Source organism: Tasmannia lanceolata, unplaced genomic scaffold (genome assembly GCF_043159265.1).
Source record: "Tasmannia lanceolata isolate RefF3 unplaced genomic scaffold, GAP_Taslan_0.1 ptg000015l, whole genome shotgun sequence".
NCBI lineage: Eukaryota > Viridiplantae > Streptophyta > Magnoliopsida > Canellales > Winteraceae > Tasmannia > Tasmannia lanceolata.
Window position 1 is genome coordinate 45,592,696 of NW_027518692.1, and position 22,686 is coordinate 45,615,381.

General features: G+C 39.6%; 1 protein-coding gene across 1 annotated transcript; it reads right to left on the bottom strand.

The window, feature by feature from the left end:
* Window positions 1-991: 991 nt before the first annotated feature.
* LOC143847565 (uncharacterized) lies at window positions 992-22,246 on the bottom strand. The gene is made up of 5 exons (XM_077356458.1): window positions 21,468-22,246; window positions 11,259-11,943; window positions 4,162-5,566; window positions 3,962-4,042; window positions 992-1,467 (listed from the first exon to the last, which is right to left on the bottom strand). The coding sequence occupies exons 1-5, from the start codon at window positions 21,982-21,984 to the stop codon at window positions 1,066-1,068; spliced, it is 3,090 nt and encodes a 1,029-aa protein (XP_077212573.1). The 5' UTR covers window positions 21,985-22,246; the 3' UTR covers window positions 992-1,065.
* Window positions 22,247-22,686: the final 440 nt, after the last annotated feature.

Sequence of the window (22,686 nt, forward strand, 5' to 3'; positions counted from 1 at the left end):
TAACATTCAATATCGTATACAAATTTTTTTGTGTCCAGCTATTAAATATTCTTCCTTCCTATTAAATAACTTACAATTTCAACTCCGGCTCTATTTCTTCCTTGCAAAATTTAGTCATGGATACTGGCATGGCAACCATATTATAGCTTCAATTGAGGCTGTTCTCCACGGGGATAGACATCCTCGGATAAGCTGTTCCAGGGATTGGCTACCCTGCTTGGATACCTTTATCATGAATAAACCCCCGGGAGCCGCGATTGGCTACCCTACACCTGGACAGCAGAGCCTACCCACTGTGGCTATTCTTGACTTAAGTGGTGGATGGCAACTTAGCAAATTTATCCAAGGATAAAGTAAAACGCTGGCTAGCTATCACCCTGTAAAACGGCCCCATTAGACTAGTATCTTAATCCGAGAAAACAACCTGTTGGGCAATTCAGGTTTTCTGAGCTCTAACCATCGGAAAAAAAAATTCCTGAAAATTTATTTAGGTAAAAATTATTCGGAAATTACCGAATAAAAGACATTACCAAACATAGTGAAAATCAGTTTCCGAGGAAAGAAATCAGGAAAAACTTCTCATGGTTGCAAATTTCGACTTAGAGCTCCTTTGTTATATTATATATAGGCTCTATAAGAAGACAAACCTGAAAGCAACCAGTTAAAAAGAACATGGTTCCATCTTCCACCTCCTAAGTGCACATCACCACTGCATGTTAAGGGGGGAAAACTCCAAGATACCGGCCTTGTGAGTAGCTTAAACATAACCAGATTGCAGAAAACTGACTTACTAGAACAAAAATGTCTGAAATTGTGGCAAGATGCTTTGACAAAAGCCGATGTTACCAAATACCCAAAAATCTCATCTGAGCAGGGGCCAGTCCAGGACTTCTTTAGAGAAGAAGGCTTCATGTTAAGTTGATAATCACTAACCAACGAGATAAATAGAAAAAAGCAGGCGGGAAGATCTAGAGCTCCCTAGCGGCAAATGAAAAGAAGAGCAAAATTAAGAGCCCATGATTTCCAAGGATAATGGCATTTCAAAAACATGGAATAGAAATTGTTTCAATGTGTACTTTCAGGAGAATTATGTATCCGACTAAAATTAACCTGACACTCGATTGACTCTGTCATCAAAGCCTCATTTGCTTGAGAAGAACCATAGGCAATAACATCACAAGCAATGTTATCAGATGGTTGTTCTATGCCATCAACATCACAAGCAATGTTATCAGAAGGTCGTTCATTACCATCAGTAGAGAGATCGCCTTTCAAATTGCTACAGCTATTTTCGCCGTCTAAATTACGAGGTGAACTGGTAGCCTTTGTAGCAGGATTAAGAGAATCCTCAACATCCCCTGCTTTCTCCTTGTCAGATGCTTGGGATGCATTCTCCACTCCTGGCCCACGAAATAAAGTCTTCGATTTCATTTCTTCAGTCTGAGTTTTATAGAGGGCCATGGCTCTCTGCAATTTGAATCCATGAAATTAGCAACGTAAAGCAGAATTACCAATACACAATTTTTATCTTAAAACCTATTTTTATCTTAAACCCAATAAAAAAAATAGATGTATGCAAAGATATAGTATGTCATACAATATCATTCTCCTCTAGCAACACACTAAACTCGTGCATATAATACAATGATCAAAGTTCAAAACGAACAATTGAAAATATTAGCAGTATAACATCAATACTATGTGTTAAAGTGAGCTGTTATATGATACATCGTGATATTCTTCTTCGAAAAACTATGAGTGGGCAGAAATATAAGTGGGATGCACTCCTCCAATAATCCAAATCATTTATCTGTTAAGGCTTGCAATGCAGAATCAATTTGAGTCTAAAATTGAGTCTACACAGTGCACCAAACGCCTCATTTTGCCAAGAATCAGTTTCGATTCTCAAAACAAAAAATAAATTGGACCAAAACCTCCAGTCTGTGGAGGCTTCCAAAACCTCTAATTTGTGGAGGCTTTGCTAATGAACTTGGACCATTTTTTTTTTCTTGCCATCCATTTAACAACCACAACCCATCCAGAATTAACAGATAAATGGTTTGGATAATTGAACAAATTGGCCCCAGTAGTAATTCTGCCTGCCGAATATGCACATACATTATATAAAGTGATAAATTCAGCATCCCATCAGACAACAAAAGAGATTGTGATGGCTGTTGTTTCTGTTTTCATTGAAGATGAGTAATTGCGTCTTTTAAATTTTCTAAATCCGAGTCATTGTTGGTTCTGAAGTGAAAATGGACCAAAATAGGGTTAATAAAATTAACTATGTGTACTAACTGTATAGCCATTTACATCTATAATTAAAACGTGCAGGGTTAATCACTGACTCGTCCAGCATGTCACAGTCTAGGCCCTGTACGGTCCATAAAAAAACTCGAGACTCCCTAGAGTCAACCAAAGTCTATTCAGTTCAAAGAACTCAGCAAAGACATTGAAAATTGAAGAAGTGAGATGTATTACATAATTCAGCGACCCATTTCATATAAGTAGATTATATATATATATATATATATATATATATATATATATATATATATATATATATATATATATATATATAGGGAAAAGTGACTATGAGTGGCTCCTCATATAAGCTTATATGAGGTGAGGGCTAGGAACACGGCGGGCCCACATTTTTGGGGTGATCCAAACCATTCATTTGATAGGCCCTAACATAGATAGGTTGTGCCCAAAATATCAGCTCCATAGGATCATCCAAACCCTTTGAACTGTGGAGGTAAAAAATGGGCAAAATTTATACCCACCCATTTTCACCTCCACAGTTCGAAGGGTTGGGATGATCCTATGGAGCTGATTTTTTGGGCACACCCTATCTATGTCAGGGCCTGTCAAATGAATGGTTTGGATCACCCCAAAAATGTGGGCCCACCATATTTCTAGCCATCACCTCATATAAGCTGATATGAGGGGCCACCCATATATATATATATAGAGGAATATGTTCGTGCGCTCAAGCTCTAATAAGGAATGGTGCGCTTGAGTGCACCAATCACATGGGTCCCACAATTTCTGTGAGGATCCAAACCATTCATTTGCAAGGGCCTATCATAGATAGGTTGTGTACCAAAAATTAGCTCCATTGAATCATCCTAACCCCTCCAAAAGTGGAGGGCAAAAATGGGCAGATTTGTGGTCTGTCCATTTTGACCTCCACAAATGGATGGGTTAGGATGATCCTATGGAGCTGATTTTTTGTACACACCCTATCTATGTAAGACCCTTTCTAGTGAATGCTTTGGATCATCCTAACAATGTGGGCCTCAATGGTTTTTGAGCTCAAGCTCACGAATATGTTCCAACGCTCAAGCTCACAATCCTTTTCCTCATATATATATATATATATATATATATATATATATATATATATATATATATATATATATATGTGAGGAAACTATTGGTGAGCTTAAGCGCACCAAACCTATGGTGCGCTTAAGCTCCCCAATCACATGGCTCCCCAATCACATGTGGTGATCCAAACCATTCATTTGCAAGGCCTTATGATAGATAGGGGGTGTACCAAAAATCAGCTCCATAGGATCATCCTAACCCCTCCATTTGTGGAGGATAAAAAATGGGCAGATTTGTGTCTGTCCATTTTTGTCCTCCACAAATGGAGGGGTTAGGATGATCCTATGGAGCTGATTTTTGGTACACCCCCTATCTTTGTAAGGGACTTTAAAATGAATGCTTTGGATCAACCTAACAAAGTGGGCCCCCATGTGATTGGGCGCTTGAGCTCACCATAAGTTTGGTGAGCTTAAGCGCACCAACAGTTTCCTCTCTCTCTCTCTCTCTCTCTCTCTCTCTCTCTCTCTCTCTCTCTCTCTCTCTCTCTCTATATATATATATATATATATATATATATATATATATATATATAGTCTCCAACCTTCAGACCCCAGCATGAATGTACCTGAAAAACAACTTCTGTTGTGGCGGGGAAGAGTGAATCCCCCAGACTGTTATGGGAGCTCTTGATTTCTATTTCTGTCTCCTGTCAAGCACAATGGTAGAACAAGTACAAATTAATCCAAGCATGTGACTTCAAACAATCAGGAAATCAACAAGCAGATGTCCTCAAAATTCACACAAGAAATTCATATTAATGTATACCTTTGTGTGCATAAAGTTGGTGGCAATGCAATCACCATTTGTATCTCCATCCATTCCTAATACGCTCATGCATTGTTTATACAAATCTGGATGGGCAAGATCTACCGAAATATCAAGTTTAGAAAGATAAACATGACAAAAACGAGCAGTAACATCATGACTTGGTAATTTAGCAGGCTCAGGGTTCTTTTTGCAGACAATTTTTAGAGGAGCCTCTAAATTGCTTTTTGATGGAGGCGTGGTAATATCAGATTGTTTGATTTCAATGCTTTCAACTGGTAAACTTTCAGGCGGGTTCCGTTCATTCCAGGATTGATGGCTGGACTGTCCAGCCCTAGTTTCATCTGCTGGGGCATGTGCCAAAAAGCCCTGTTCCTTCTGTGGTTCTGGGAACTCCATGTTACTGCTTCCATTTTGCCCCTTACATAAATCACTCATCTCCCACCCCCGGCTGGTCATCAAGTGTCTATTCTGATCCCAATTTGGCCTCCCATAGATACGAGATTCATCTCCAAAGACACCATTGCTTCCATCCCATCCATGCAACTGTGAATCATCTGCTAGATTCCGCCACCCAAATGGAAGGCTATGATCGACAAATCTGTCAGTATCATGCATTTGATATGAAACCCCACTGTGATTCAATTCCATAGATGGCCTGACGCCAAAAAGCGGGGCGGGAAACTGCTGCACGACAGCATGAAATCCACTGGGAGGTGGCCCATGTTGAAAAGGGATGAAGCCATTTCCTACTGGTGGAGGCCAGTTTGGAATGCTCTTCCAAGCATTCCCCTGCCCTCTCCCCATAACGGGATCACCATTCCTTTTGTAACGATTGTTGGACTTACGGTCGCCCCCTTGACCACGGCCATCCTCTTCCGATGAACCCAAAACTGAAAAGCCATCAACCCCAACCCTAAAAGGTGGTGGTGGTGGTGGAAGACTTGGTGAACGGCTAGAAAATAGACCAGTTTTGTTAAATGATGAACCGCAAGTTGATTCACCATTCGGTGGTTCTACCTGAGAAACTTCATCTATTGCAGGCTTCTCAAAAGGGAAATCCCGACCTCTATCTTCAAAATCAAAACTCCGCCTCACACCAGTTCTGTTTGAATGTCTCCTATCACCACTGGTTGATGAAGGGGATTTTTCAGCTAAATGAACAGGTGAACCCACACAACCTGATGTTGGGGACCTTTCAGACTGGGAAGCAGGAGCATTTTCCGCGGATAACTCCCCCACAGGGGTATCATCCTTTTGTTTAGGCTTCTCCATGGAACGAGAGTCGGAGATTCCCTCTGTAATGCCAAAAGCACTAACATGCTCTCTTGTAGAAGATATATTAGACCCAAGTCTTTCCTCAGACATCTCTTTAGATGCAGATTCTCCTTGCTTTGAACCATGCCTGAAGACAAACAGAATGACAAATCATAAGCATACAATGATTAAAGAAATATTCAAATTTTGGTGGTTATTGATGCTCAAAACTATTCATCGATACTTTTATTATTGGAACATATGTAATCAGAATCATGGTTAACATAAAAAATATAACTGTCACAGCGATACAGATACAGATACAGTTAATAGGAAAGCAACTCCATCCGCCATATGCATGATATATCCATACTTCATAAAGGAGTTTCCAATAGCTTACATTGTCAAAGTGATCTAGTGGGAAAACCACCAAAATTTGGTAGAGTGGGCGCTCTCAAGAGAAGATTTTTGAGGTGGGTTTGCCTAAGAAAAAAATACATAAATAAATAAAAAATGGTTGCGTGGGTCCTGGGAAATTAAATTAAATGAAGTGAAGAATTAAGAGAATAAAATCAAGGAGCGCAATGAGAGAATTTTTTTTGGAAATCAGAATGAAGCCAAATCTAAGTATGACAAATGATGATGGTTGGATGATCTATGGAAAGGTCTGGATATGTAGTTCCGACACCAATTTGACGAAGGACAATCAACCAAAGGGAATATCTTTCAAATATTAGACACTGGTTTTAGTTGACCAGGGTGAGGAATAAGGTATAAGCAAAGAAAATAGGCTATGCATTACGTAGGGATCTAAATTTACTGGCAAAAGTAGACTGATTGTTCTGGCACAAACTCCTGAACCTGTTCAGCCTGTGGGGTCTCCAAGGCTAGAAGACGTTCATGGAAATCTTGGGAGGGTACAATCCACACGATACAGGTGGGACTGCAACCATTCAAATTTAGCATCTGCGCCTTCCAATAATGCAACTATTCAATCATGACTGCATCTAGACGACATGTTTCCAACCTGAGCTTTGATATCAAATCCGAAGCAGTACCTTCTAGCTCTAATACCCAAACTGATGTAGGACAAATCTATGAAAGGGTATGGATATATGGCTCTGACACCAACTAAGATGGCGGACGATATATGAAAGGGTCAGGATCTGTAGCTCTGGTACCAATTTAATGCAAGACAATCTATAGAATGGAGTATCTTCCAAATATTACGCTCAGAATTTAGTCAATTATGGTGAGGAATAAAGTATAAGAACAGGAAATAAGTTATGCTCGTTGTAAGGATTTGAATTTACTGACAAGAGTAGACTAATGTGATAGGGAATAGGGATCAAAAGGATGGGTAGAAATTAGGATTTTGGATCCTAAAATATGTGATTAGATCGGAAAAATATTTCCATAAGGTTTAACGTAAGTTTAAAGTAGGTTTAGAAGGGTACAAATGTATACCAGAAATGTGCTGCCAAAAGCCAGGAAGGTGAGGCAACGATTGTTTGCGAGACTAAGGGACGCAGGGATGAACGAATAATATATATTTTTATAGGTAAGCTGGGATCGAACCTGCGACCACAAGGTTGAGAAACAAAGCCTCAACCATTGAGCTACCGGCCCAACCCCGGATGAACAAATAATATGTAGAGATCATAATTGAAAATAATGAGGAGTAAAGAAATTAAAGAGAAAGCCCGGACCTGGAATCACTCCAGATCTTGCTTAGGCAGCACATCGATCCTTTCAAGGATTTACACCCCGAAAAAGAAGGTTGCGTTATAATCCCACAAGCAATCCCGAGGCATCGCACAAGGGAACCATAGGCATCGCACAAGGGAACAAGGACTCGCACCATAGAAAAGTACACTTCACATCCATGATTTGCAACAGAGCAAGAAAAAAACTGATTTCCATTTATTCTGTCATAGCATCCATCCATCAAAGAAAAGTGCAATGAAGCTATATATATATATAGGGGAAAAGGTTTAGAGCCGGGTAGATTCCTTTTACCTTCTTAATGAATTTTTTTTCTAAAGGATTCATTTAGCCGACCCCAACTAGTTTGGGACAAAGGCTTTGTTGAGTTGAGTTGAGGGAAAAACGTTTATGAGCTCGAGTGCTGATAAATCATGTGAGTCTACATTTATGGGGTGATCCAAAACATCAATTTGGAAGGCCCTTCCGTAGATAGGGAGTGCACCAAAAATCAGATCCAGAGGATCATCCTAACCCATCCAATAGTGGAGGGGAAAATGGACGGACACTGTTTGCCACAAATCTGCCCATTTTTCTCCTCCACAAATGGAAGGGTTAGGATGATCCAATGGAGCTGATTCTTTGTGGACACCCTATCTATGATAGGACCTTCCAAATGAATGCTTTGGATCACCCCAACAATGTGGGCCGACCCTGTTTCTGCACTCGAGTGCAGATAAGCTTATCTAAGCTCGAGCGCAGTTCGGTAATATATATATATATATATATATATAGGGACAATGTTTGTGAGATAGAGCGCAGTTCGGTAATATATATATAGGGACAATGTTTGTGAGATAGAGCTCATATAAGCTTATAAGAGCTCGACCTCACTAACATAGTGGGCACACATTGTTTGGATGATTTAAAGCATTCATTTGATAGGCCCTCATATAGATAGGGTGTGCCCAAAAAATCAGCTTCATAGGATCATCCTAACCCTTCCATTTGTGGAGGTTTAAAATGGATGGGTATAAACATCAAATCTGCCCATTTTTAACCTCTACAAATGAAAGGGTTAGGATGAACCTATGAAGCTGATTTTTTGGGCACACCCTATCTATGTGAGGGCCCATCAAATGAATGCTTTGGATCACCCAAACAATGTGGCCCCCACTGCATTTTAAGCCAACGGAGTATATATATATATATAGAGGAAAGTGAAGCTACACCGCCGGCTTAAAATACAATGGGCCCACATTGTTTTGGTGATCCAAACCATTCATTTGATTGGCCCTCACATAGATAGGGTGTCCACCAAAAATCAGCTCCATAGGATTATCCCAACCCTTCAAACTGTGGAGGCAAAAATGGACAAATTTGTGAAGGTTTTTACACGTTCATTTTTGCCTCCACAAATCGTAGGGTTGGGATGATCCTATGGAGCTGATTTTTGGTGGACACCCTATCTATGTGAGGGCCAATCAAATGAATTCTTTGGATCACCAAAACAATGTGGGCCCATTGTATTTTAAGCCGGCGGTGTAGCTAAGTTAGCTACACCGGCGGTGTAGCTTCACTTAGCTACACCGACGGCTTAAAATACAGTGGGCCCACATTATTTGGGTGATCCAAACCATTCATTTGATAGGACCTCACATTGATAGGGTGTGCCCAAAAAATCAGCTCCATTGGATGATCTCAACCCTTCAAACTATGGAGGCAAAAATGGACAGATTTGTGAAGGTTTTTACACGTCCATTTTTGCCTCCACAAATCGTAGGGTTGGGATGATCCTATGGAGCTGATTTTTTGGGCACACCCTATCTATGTGAGGGCCCATCAAATGAATGGTTTGCATCACCCAAACAATGTGGGGCCCACTGTATTTTAAGCCGTCGATGTAGCTAAGTTAGCTACACATATGTGTAGCTACACTTCTCTCTCTCTCTCTCTCTCTCTCTCTCTCTCTCTCTCTCTCTCTATATATATATATATATATATATATATATATATGAGGAAAATGATTGTGAGCTTGAAGCTCATATAGCTTGTATGAGCTTGAGGGCCCAAACACATGGGTCCCACATTTTTTGTTGTGATCCAAACCATTCATTTGCAAGGCCCCATCATAGATAGGGTGTGTACCAAAAATCAGATCCATTGGATCATCCTAACCCTTCCAAAAGCGGAGGGCAAAAATGGGCAAATTTGTGGCAAACGGTGTCTGTCCATTTTGCCCTCCACATTTGGATGGGTTAGGATGATCCTATGAAGCTGATTTTTTGTACACATCCTATCTATGTAAGGGCCTTTCAAATGAATGCTTTGGATCATCCTAACAATGTAGGCCCACATGTGTTTGGGCCCTCAAGCTCATATAAGCTATATGAGCTTCAAGCTCACAATCATTTTCCTCTATATATATATATATATATATATATATATAGAGAGAGAGAGAGAGAGGAAATGGTTTCTGCGCTCGAGCGCAAAAACAGGGTGAGGCCACAATGAGGCCCCCACCGCATTTTAAGCCAACGGAGTAGATAAGTTATATATATATATATATATATATATATATATATATATATATAGAGAGAGAGAGAGAGAGAGAGAGAGAGGAAATGGTTTCTGCGCTCGAGCGCAAAAACAGGGTGAGGGCACATTTTGGGTGAGATCCAAAGCATTCATTTGATGGGCCCTTTCATGGGTAGGGTGTCCATGAAAAATCAGCTCTATTGGATCACCTTAGGGTGTCCATTTGTGGGGCCAAAAATGGACAGATTTGTGGACAAACAGTATCTGTCCATTTTTGGCCCTCACAAATGGACACCCATTGGTGATCCAATGGAGCTGATTTTTGGTAGGCCCCCCATCCATGATGGGGCCTTCCAAATGAATGGTTAGGATCACCCCCCCAATGGACCCACCCCCTTCTTTCTGTGCTCGAGCGCAAAAACCCTTTTCTCATATATATATATATATATATATATAGAGAGAGAGAGAGAGAGAAAATAAAGTTACATTAACAATTATCATTACCATCATAAATAAAATAACCTTTCAAGTAAGGGTGTCAATTTTGGCTCGGGCTCGGAAGCTCGCTCGAGCTCGAGCTCGGCTCGAATCCTTAACGAGCCGAGCCCGAGTTAGGCCAGGCTCGGCTCGGCTCGGCTCGTTAAGAATTTAAATATATATATATATATAGAGAGAGATAAGTGTTCCTACACGGCCGTGTAGATAAGCTTATCTACTCCTCCCTTTTAAAACTACAGTGGGCCCACACATTGTGGATGATCCAAAGCATTCATTTGATAGGTCTTATCATAGATAGGGTGTGCCCAAAAAATCAGCACCAAAGGGTCATCCTAGCCCTTCGTTTTGTTGGGCCTTGTACAAACAGAATGGACGCATCTTACGCATCTTACACAGTGCGTCCATTCTGTTTGTACAAGGCCCAACAAAACGAAGGGCTAGGATGACCCTTTGGTGCTGATTTTTTGGGCACACCCTATCTATGATAAGACCTATCAAATGAATGCTTTGGATCATCCACAATGAGTGGGCCCACTGTACTTTTTAAGGGAGGAGTAGATAAGCTTATCTACACGGCCGTGTAGGAACACTTATCTCATATATATATATATATATATATATATATATATATATATATACATTAAAAGGGTTGTCCATGGAGTGAAAGGGGGGGGCAAAATATGTCACTTCATTTTTGGAACCCCATTTGTTACTAGGACCACCCCCCATAGTGTAAAAAAAGTAGTCAAATTACACTAGTAGGGCTGTCCAGGGAAGATGAGGGGTGTGAACATAATATAACCCGAGCTCGGTAAGGCTCGCGAGCCTGGCCGAGCCGAGCCGAGCCCGAGCCTGTTCGAGCCCGAGCCTCACTTGTGAGCTTAACGAGCCGAGCCGAGCCTGGCCAGGCTCGGCTTGGCTCGGCTCGTTTACACCCCTACTTTCAAGATAATATTCCTGCTCTAATCCAATATGAATGATGACAGTGGCATATAATTATTAAAATTTGAATTGTTGAAGTAACTTTTGAAACAATGATTTCGTAAACAGTATTTTATACTTGGCATCAATTGAAAAAAATAAAATAAATAAGCAATTACCTGTACTGATCTTTGGAAGCATGGGCACTGGAGCTGGGGGGTCTCTTCAGTTGACTACTACTGCTTGGTGTAGAATCAGCAACATCGGAATGATGATAATGTGACTCAGTCCTTCGTCTGTCAGTGAGGGAGTCTTGTTTACTGTTTCCCAATGAATTTTTCTCCACTTCAGTGCGGTGTTCCTTGGTACTTCTAGACTTCCTATCACTATGACCCTCACTATCATTAGAATACCTTTTCCTTCCCTTGTTATCTTTGTATCCTGCCCCTCGCTCGTCAACATAGGGATTACCATCACGATCACTATCGTAAAGCTTAGTTTTCTTATGACGGCTTTCTGCAGGCTTTCTTTCATCCCTAAAATTCTTATTTTCATGCCTCTCACTCGGTTGGTCTCTTGAGGATCGCTCATCTCTGTGCTTATCGTCTTTGTACTTATGATCCCCATCAAGATCTTCTCGGTATTTGTGCCTTTCATCTTTATATCTTCCATCTTTCTGCCTTTCATCTTTATATCGACCATTTTTCAAGCAATCATCCCTGGAAGATAATCGCCGATCGTCACCATCTTGAACATCCCCTGGCAATTTATCCTTATCACCGGATCCATCTCTTCTCCTCCTAATCCGTTTCTCAAGGTCTTTCTCTAATTCAGGATTACGCAAATCATCTTGTTTTTGCAACTCTGTACACAAGGGTAATGGATAACATGAGGAAAGAGATACATGGATGAGGTAAGAAGAAAGCCAAGAAAGAATGCTTTCAAAATATTATTGAGACAAATTCCTAAAAAATAATGTTAATGGATCACGTGAAGTATTCCTGCAACTTACCTGAAATTAGAGAAGTGAATACTTCAATTTTCATGAATATTTATAGAAGTGGAAACACAGAATGGAGTTACAGAGCAGGCCAGCCATGTTACGAAAAGAAAAACAGCAGAAAATCACAAAATCATACAGAGTGACCATATTGTTGTGTGCTAACAAAGGTGAGTCATAAAGGAAAAATAACAGCTGATGGCTCAATTCCTTCAAAAAAAAAAAAAAAAACAGCTGATGGCTCAATTAACTGGAGCAGGATGAAACCAGCATACATTAGGATGAATGTGTCAAGCGTGTGTATGAATATGAAAAGAATGTAACTGGATAGGTATATTATTCCGTTGCTAAGAAATAAATGAACTACAATTTTTAAAAAAAGGAAAGAAGAGAAATCAATGAACAAGGACATAATATTGCCATATTCCTCCAGCCAAAAAGATAAATGGATGCTTATATCACACCTTGATGAAGAGATAGAAGATGAAATTGTGTCATGTTTGGCTCATAATATTGTTCAAAGAGAAAATCTTAAGCAACATGGGCAATGCACCAGTGAGCCAGCTCAGTGATAATGGAGGGACTGATAGAGTATGTAATAATGGAGGGACTCCATCATTACTATAAAAGACTAAAAGACTTCGATCTTGGAACAAGTATGTATTTCTAATGGCTATGGCATAGCAACTCAAAGATAGAGTTGATTGTCCAATATGTGCTAAGCAAAGAAATACTGCAGGAAAACAACACAGGGAAGGTCAGAACACTGAGATACAGAAGTAACAACAATGGCCTGGGGCAATCTTAAGGGTGCGAAAAGAGAGAACATATGACAGGTGAGGGCAAGAAAACTGTCCACGATGAGGATTTTGAAAGGCACTGTTAAAATATCAATATCATGGTCCAAAAGGAAAAAAGCAGGTCGATTTGACATGGTCGAGGCTCTTATTTAAAATTTGGTTGATTCACTTTTTAAAGGGATATTTTCCCACAACTACCAAATTTACAAAGTATTTTCCAAAAAATTATCAAGAATAATGATATAGGCAAAAAACTTTATTTTATAAAAAAATATTTTCAAGGAGTCCCTGAAGAATATTTTGTTAGCATACATTAGACACTACAGACAAGAAACTCCTTTCTGTTATGCGAATACAATTTTTTGACATAGAAGTACGTTTCTTTGGATCCTCCATTTAAAAAGAAAGAGGTTTCTCAGTTTTATGTTTGGATGTGAGACATGTATTGTAAAAAAATGAATCTTTCTTTTTATTCATTATCTGTATCTATTTTATAGTGGGTAATTCATAACACCAAAAATACGGATACATGTGCATCACATATGGTATAACTAGGGATACACGAACTCATATGTAGGAACCCATGGTTACAGATCCAAATCCTTTTGTATGGAACTTTTTTCCCAAGTGAATCCCCCAGTACAAGAAAGAATGAAAAAGCACTTTTATTTTTTGTACCACGTTCGCAGCCCGCAGCGAAACAGTGCCCTACCCCTAGACTGATGTTTTTTGTGTAAAAGTTTTTTTTTTTTGAATGATGAAAGGGATTCATTAATGAAAAAAAGACTGAGAGGGTCCCCATGATACAACGAAAAGCTGGCTAACAGAAACAGAAAAAACATACCACACCTGAAATCAGAATTTAGGGAGGGAGAAAATCATGTGTAAAAGTTTATATTCTTATAGTCTCATTAAAGCATCAATCATTTTCAAAGTGAGAACCTCTAAGACTAAGAACTGAGGTATAAAAATCATGATTTATAGCTGGTTAAAGGGCATTTTCATTAACGAAATTCTGATAGAGCACTTGGGGTTTTCTGGAAATATTTTTCAATGGCTAAACATTCTGGCCATTTCATCATTTTTGGGGAAATTACTTTGCAAATTACAGAATATTAAGCAAAATTTGTTTTTAAAAATTCCCAGGAACAACTCATCCAGTTTTTTAAGAAGTCGATGAGTTCACATTGATCAAGCATTCGTCAAAACTTGGTCACCTTCATTTTTTAACTAAATATCAAAGTTTTCCATGACTTTTTCTTAAGTTTTATACGACAACCCTCCCCCTGGTTGTTTCTCAACGTTGAGGTTGCAGGTTTCTCAACGTTGAGGTTGCAGGTTCGTCTCTGCTTATCTAACAAAAAAAATGCCAGTCTTTTCGTTATTCACAAGAATTACAACATGCCCAAAATGAAAGTAGACATTTTGAGGACTCCTAACTTCACGAATCGTTTTGTGGGTATGCGTCTAGGAAATAAAACTGCTTCCCACTGAAAAGGAAATGGATTCCAGTAAGAACCTTCCTATACCTTATATTTTTCATAGGTTTCCCGTTTCCCCTTGACTACCCAAGATTCAAAAAATATAATGCTCAAACAAAGAGGCAATGCATGAGAATGGATCACTTGCCCTGAAAATAGTTTCAATACTTACACATGTTTAAACTGGAAAAAAAATGTTTACATTGTATGCTTACACAAGTTTTTTCTGAATGGGAAAATTTAATTAAAAAATAAAATAGGGACAAATGTCCAATGGCCGAGGTGATCTAAGAAAATACAATCAAGTAAGCTCTAATGAGATGGATATAAAACAGGAATAACACAGCCAGCACAACATCCTCAAGGAGGCATGTAATCAAACGCCAAAATCGCTTTTCTAGAAAAGCCACAATGAGCAAGAGCATCTGCCTCCAAGTTAGCAGTACTAGTATCTTGATTCAACCAAATATAATATTTTTACCAAGTAGCATATTCACTTGGAATAGAAGTTGCATAAAATTATGGGGGGCATAAATAGATCATAAAAAGTCCACTAAAAGTTTCAACATACTTCGTGTTGAGATAGGAGATGATCAATCGGTTGAAATCATGTAAAACTTATGGTAATGATTTCATTTTTTAATTTCGATGGAAATTTCATAAATTCCGGTGGACATTTTTGAAATTGGGAATTGCTAGCGTCCGTCACAAAAGGCATTTCGCGGCTGGTCTGTCGCATGTCAGACCACCCACCTCGTGAATGGAGACAAAAGTTGTTGTCTTCATTCACGAGGTAGCTGGTCTGAAATGCAACAGACCAGCTGTGAAATGCCTTTTGTGATGGACCCTAGGAAATCCCTTTAAAATTTTGGTGGAAATTTTGGAAATTTTGTAAAAATAGCTAAAAACGAAATTTCAATCGAAATTTTGCTGAAATCTTGTAAAGAAACGACTTTATGTCACTTTTGTTTCGGTCGTAGCCGAAACCAAAATATTTCGGTCATCGTTTCTTTTCGGCCGAAATTTAAAACCATACATTAATTGCCGAATCCATGAATCCTACTTTTTGGGGTTTGCTGAATCCGACACCTCGAATCCGTGTCAGATCCCGACATGCAAATTCAAATCCATGCAACACAAGTTTCAGCTTCCCTGGATAGGGAGGCTCCCACCTGGGCCAGGCCCTCCTTGAAGCATATGCTCGTCCTAATTTTCTCTTTAAGATTTACAGAACGAAGCCATCGGGATTCCTTTGAAGGAAGGACGATGCCCACTGTATTATTGCCGATAGATTTGCCTTTGTGGGCTACAAAGACCCTTTGAGATGCCTTTGATTGTTTCTTTTCAAGCCAACCAAAGGGCAGCAGTAAAAAGGAGGCTCCATACAACCTTTCCTCTAAGAGACCAAGGGCAAATACCCACGACTCGATGTGATCAACAATGTGGCCAGGGAGAATCCAATACACTTCAAATAGGACAAAAACAAAGGGCCAAAGCTTACAGGTTAAAGCTACAATGAAATTACAGATGATTGATTGACAGACTCGGCATCAGCACAGCGCACAACGATTAATGATGATTTTATGTTGAGGCATAGTTGGTCAATTGTAAGGATGTTGTTGACACCAGTTGTCCAATAGAATGACAACACATGCGGCGACACATGAAACCTTCAGAAGTTCCGAACTAGCATGGAGGGATTTGGACAGACCAATTGATGAGTAATTACTAATTATCTATTTTCCAATTGAAACAATTAAATTAAATATAAAATTCCATGATTAGTAATCCAAAGCACAAGCCATATTCATCTCACAATAAATTACTAAACAAAGCACAAACTATATTCATCATAAAATAAATCATTATATAATTTATCACAACAGTAAACAAAGCACATACTCAAATCAATAATAATCATCATACAAAGAAATGTCAGCAATAAACAAAGCATTTTGAAATGATTTTCATTTTGAAATCACAATCAGTACTCAAAATCCAAAACAAACAGAATCATTAAAATCGTAAAAAGATCGTAAAAATCGCACGATTCAAAGTCGAATCGTACTTGAATCGTAAGATTTTTACGAAAAAAGATTCTTCGTCTGATTTGAATCGTTCAACCCACGAATCGATTTGAATCGTAAGATTCAAATCGTAAATCGTAAGATTTTAACAACAGAGGCTACAATGTCTACTTTCCACTGGACAAAAATCCGAAAGAACTCTATATTCCAAACTTCTAACCCACTAAACCATCGATTCTCAATAGATAATTTGCTACGATACTTTTTCTATTCGAAGCAACGCTATAAAGCATTGGGAAATCTTTCTTGAGTATTTCATTACCACACTAAGTGTCTATCCAGAATCTAACTTTGTCCTCAGCTCCCACTCGGAAGCAAATTCCTAGTTATAAAGTGAGGAAAAGTTTTAGGATATCTCTCCTAAGCGTTACCCCTTTAGTCTTGTATCCATCGTAGAGGGCCCAACCTCCAAAGCTGGAGCCATACTTAGCATCCATCGCTAATCTCCAAAGGTGCTCCCTTTTTGACCAAATCATGGTTTTAAATTTCCACCAAAAAGGACACGAAATGACCGAAATATTTCTGTTTCCTTCCCCACCGAAACCGAAACCAAAATGACTGAAATGCATAAACCAAAATTGTAAGTGTAATACTCGTATACTGTAATAGTATGTAGTATATAATTGTATTTATACGAAGTGGATGCAAAGTGTCGTGCATGCATTATTTATAAATATTTATATGAATTACATGTGAAATTTGGCAGATACTAAATTGTATGACATGCATTGACAGTGTTTGATGTTTTTAAACATTATGGATGTCTGTTATAATGATTTCTAAGTGCATATGTGTGCTTATTCTAGCCTTTCTTGAAGTTTCATCTTTAAATTCTATCATTTACATATGTTTTCATACGTTTCCTTCATTTTATAGGATTTCCACCAAAACCGAAACGTTTCCATTTCCATGACGACCAAAATCGAAACAGAAACCGAAATTTAAAACCTTGCACCAAATCTCCATGGTCATTTGCCTAGAGTAGTACAACATAAAGAAGAAACTTGCATGCATAAGAATTGTGTGCATGTGTGGCATTTGATAGTACACTTAAATGGAATTAGATAATTAAAAGAAACTTTACTTTAATAACGTGTTTATCTTATTACCTTTATACTTACTTTTACGAGGGGGATTATCTCCGACTCTAACTCCCAGGTTGTTCTATCCTATGCAGGCCATAGAGAGGACTGCAATGCCTCAGAGGCAGAAGTACACAATATGGAATGGAGTTATGTTCATTCCCCTAATCAGTGTTTTTATGTTGTGGGTGCAAGGTGATCCTCTCAACATTAATTAGTAGCTTTGTATGAAGTCTATCAGTAGAAATTTAGAAATTTAGAAAGTTCTTCCGAGAGATTTTCGGTATTTTGAGGAAGGTGGAGGATTTGGTTTGGGATGCTTGCTTCATATTTTTTATTTTATTGGGTTTCCGTTGTGAGGTGATTAATAGACTTGATTTTAGTTATTTTTTCTTATGAGAAACGTGTTTAGTTCTTTTATTTAGGATTTATTTCTATTTTAAGTTATAATTTTTTGTCCTAGATGTCAGGGATGTCCAGATCAACATATGGTCCATCTTTCCAACTTTTTCCCAATACCACACATCACTAACGCCAAGTACAAACTTACTATTTTTAGTAAGTGTGAACCACCCCTCAGCCCCCATATAAAAGGCCTAAGTAGGAAAACCTAGGGAAGTTTCAGAAAACGAGAATACGCCCTCCCCCCCACGAACCCTTTACCCCCTTGTGATTTTTCCCTCTTCCCTTTCTCTTTTTTTCTATCTCCCTCTCCTTCTCACTACTCTTTCCCCCCGTATAGGAGGAAAAGCAATGTGCTCCCATGAAAAAAAAATAAGAGGGAAGTCTACTTCCCCCGTATAGGAGGAAAATGAGGAGGAAGGATTCAAGGTTGAAGGAAGTCAAAAAACTCCAGCCCCTCTTTTGAGACCCCATCCCTAGCTAGCTTATCAGCTACTCCATTAGCCGATCTCCGAACATGCCGAAAAGAAATACTTGAAGCCTCCACCCTATCTTTTATCTCACTAGGAAAATCTCCACAGGAAAACATGGGAACCTTTAAGCCATTGAATCACATTTAGAGAGTCCCATTCCACCACAACTCTATACATGTCTTCCCTTTGGAGAAGCTTAATGCCCTAATGTCCAGCGCGCTTTGGCCTTGCTCGAGTCGGTGATCCCTATGGGACCCACAAAGGCCCATCTCACTCATCTTGTCTCACCTGAGTTCCCCATGATAGATCCATCTTGGGTCCCTCCTCTGAGATGGAGCATACCTCCTTCCATCCGTTCCTTCCATAACTCAAAACGCTGAGACAAATTTGAAACATGACAGTATCTTTACCCATGAGATCGCCAGGGCAATCACCTTCATATAAAGGTAGGAGGGTCTTTTTGCACGTCATTTAAATACACTAGCATTTCTTTCTTTCCAAATAACCCAAATTACTTATAGGAAAGACACATTCTAGAGAATTTTTCCTATTTTTCCTCCATGGAACCTAAGACAAACATTCCAACTGATCTATAAGTTTGGCTGGGAACAACCAAGACATTCCAAACCTGCCCAAAATACTACTCCACACCTCCCTGGCCACCTTGCAATGCATAAATAAATGACCTAGTCTCTCCAGCCTCAATGCATAGTGCACAGTGATCTATAATCAGCATCTCCGTTTTCGCAAGAAGTCCACCGTCTGAATTCTTTCAAGGATGGTGGCCCATTCGAAAGTACATACCCTGGGTGGCACCTGGACTGTCTAAAATTTGGCTGCTCTGGAAGGCACAGGTCAAGACACAAGATGCTGGTAGAAAGATTTAAAAGAGAATTCCCCATACAATCCTAGATCCAAACCATCTTATCCACACGGAACTGCATGATGTAGCACCCTTCTAATATCTCAAGGAACCTACCCAACAAGGCAAGCTCTCTGTCAAAGAAGTTTCTTCCACACCTCGGCCTCAAAAACACCTTATTTTCTCTACGTAATAACAGTCCTTTACTAAGACCTCTTTAAAAGCTGCCATGACAAACAAATTAGGGAAGAGGTCCTTCAATGGGCGAGTGCACCACTTATCAGGTCAAAATCTGATCTGATTCCTTGAATAGGCTATGAATCTGGTTCCCTTATCAGGCCATAATGTTACCCCAGCATGCATGAATCTGTCCTCTCACACACACAAATCTGCTCTTGATTTTCTCCAATCTCTTAACTATGCTCATGGGGCATTTGAATAGAGACAATTGATAAATTGGGATGTTTGCTAGCACTGCCTTTAGGGTTATTCTACCACCTCTGAAACCAGATTATGCTTCCATGCATCCGATCTCCTCTCGACTCACTCTACAATAGGGGTCCTACCACCTCTGGAAACAAGGTCCTGCTTCCACGCATCCAATCTCTCCCCAGTAGGGGTCCCCGCTCATCTTTTTTGGTCTTCCCACCCTTAAAGGCAGCCCCGGTAGGTTGCAGAAAGCTTATCCACCTTGCATCCCATTATCCTTGCAATTCCTTGTGCCACCTTGGGACCAATATTAAATCCATATACATTTGATTTGTGAAATTTCGATCTTTGGTATGTTATCATCTCATAGCACCTTAATATTGCTTTGAGAATCCATGATCTTCACCACCTCAGGAGAGCTGAATAGAAGAGTATCATTTGCGAACTACAAGTGAGGTACCTCTACCCCTCCTTGTTCCAATATGAATCCTTCGATCAGCCCTCTAACTCTACCTTTTTCCATCAGCCTGCTTAATGTCTCTGCCACTATCACGAAAAGAAATGGGGAGAGAGGATCGCCTTTCTCAGAAGATCTGCTAGGACTTTAGCTAGAATCTTCCCCCCCCCCCACCCCCCGCTCTTAAGGCTAGGTTCACAAGCCATCCACTTTCTTTTCCCTCTCTTATGCTTGATTTTCTATACTTCTCCCCCTCTCTTTATCTTGGTTGTGAACAGATCCATTACACTCTCTCTGGCTTGCACTCTTTCCTCTCTTGGACACATCCTGCAGCAGATGATCAAGTCCAGACATCCGGCACATTATTCCTAGATACGGGATACTTTCACTTCCCAAATCGACCCTACCCATGTCGCCCATAACCGTATCTTACTTTTTACCATTCACCCAACATCACCTCAACCCTTGGGACATCTTGCAGGCCATACTAGTTGGATTCCGTAGATTTAATCAATGGGGCAAATTTACCGTTAAGGACTGATTTCTATTTCATATTGATTAGTTACTTCTAATACTTAAAATTGATTTTTAGTAATGTAAGGAAGCGGGTCGAGGATGTGGTAAATATGATTGGACAGAAGGTACCTAAAAGGGATATCTTTCGCTATCTTGGTTCAATCCTACATAAGGAAGAAGAGATTGAAGAGGATATTAACCACAGAAAAAGAGTAGGTTGGTTGAAGTGGAAGCATGCTTCAGGAGTTCTGTGCGGCCGTAAAATACCTACAAAGGTGAAGGGAAAGTTTTATAAGACAGCTGTGAAGCCAGCCATGATGTACGGCTCAAAATGTTGGACCACCAAATAACTTGGGTAGAAACAGTGAGGAAATACTTGATGGCTAGGAACATAACAGAGAACATGACCTTAGATAGGAGAGAATTGAAGAAAATGATCCATGTAGGCGAACCCAACTAGTATCAGGATTAGACTTAGCCAATTTGAGCCGGGTAGATTCTTTCACCTTCTTTGTAAAGGATTCATTAGCCGACCCCAACTAGTTTGGGACAAAGGCTTAGTTGAGTTGAGTTGAGTATTGATTAGTTACTTCTAGTTGGGACTTATAGTATAGATTTCACGAAATAGAGAATGAAAAAAAAAAAGATTATCAGACAGAGAATTCATGAAAACTACCTTATGCCCATCTATAAAATATCCATAATACTTTAAAATAAGATATTATTTTAAAATAATCAACATGGCAATGGGGAAAAAATGAAAAGAAAATCAAATAAAAGAAGCAATCAGTTACCTTACCTTGCTTCCTAATCGATTCGCTAACCCCAACGGCAGCTGTCACAGCATCGACTTCCTGAACATTCTCATCCCTCTCAATTCCCCTTTCCTTCTCCTTCACATCCTTATACTGATGTGCGTCTTTCCTGCTTAAATCCTTCTCCAACTTTCGCTTAGGCTCCACCTTAACACTCCCCTTCTTTGGCTCCTCCTTCTCTACCAACAACACGGCGTCCTCATCTTTCCATTCACTTAAACTCTCATTTCTTCTACTATACCTACTCTTCGATTCTACAGATACCTTCGACTTCGGCCCAAAAACCTCACCTTTCGCCCCCTTTCCACCCTCAACTCGCCCATCATCACTCCCATTCCAACGATCAGGATCTTTCCTAGAAACCCTAATTCCCGAACTAACCAAAGGTTCTTCCCTAACCTTCCTCTCTTTCAAACTCCCCTCTGAATCTGAATCTGTGTAATCTTTCACATCCTTAGTGCTATGCTTGTGAGAAGATTTGTGCCGAGAACTCCGTGGCATGATTAAAATACAATAAAAAGAGGGGGGAAGAAAGCTCGAAACCCTAGATTCGAAGATTCTGATCAGAGAAATAGAAAAAAAAATAGGGCTTTTGATCTGTAGATGAGAACGTGAAGGGATAGATCGAACGAAATCCGAAAGATTTCAGAAGGAGATAGAGATTGAGTAGTTGAAGAGAAGGGAAAAAATGAAAATTTGGAACAGAGAGGGACTCTGTGCGATGGGGAGGAGAAAACCCATGTCCTTTTTGTTTTCGAAATAAAATGGGGGAATCAAGGATAATATGTGACAAATTGACGAAACTACCCTTATTCTAATGGACTTTTTAGGCCCGCTAGGGTTTTGGCAAAGCCCATGAGAGCCGCTAATTGTGGGCTAGTTCAATAACATAGGCAGGGCCAAAGAGTGAAAGTTATTATCCTAATGGGGAAATGATATATTCGTCCTATTTGCTTCCCTGGCCACCCCTTCTACTGTAAAAAAAATTATTTATAAATGCACTAGAAGGGTGGCCCTCGGAAGAAAAGGAGGTGAATGTATCACCTTTATCCTAACATCATCACCATTATCATAATTCAATCCTAGGCCCTGTTCGTTTGAGATTGTGGAAATCGATTGTGGCCCCCAAACCAATTACATGACTCAAACTCAAACGTAATTTTGAGTCTGGAATCGGTTTGGGGCCCACAATCGGTTGCCACA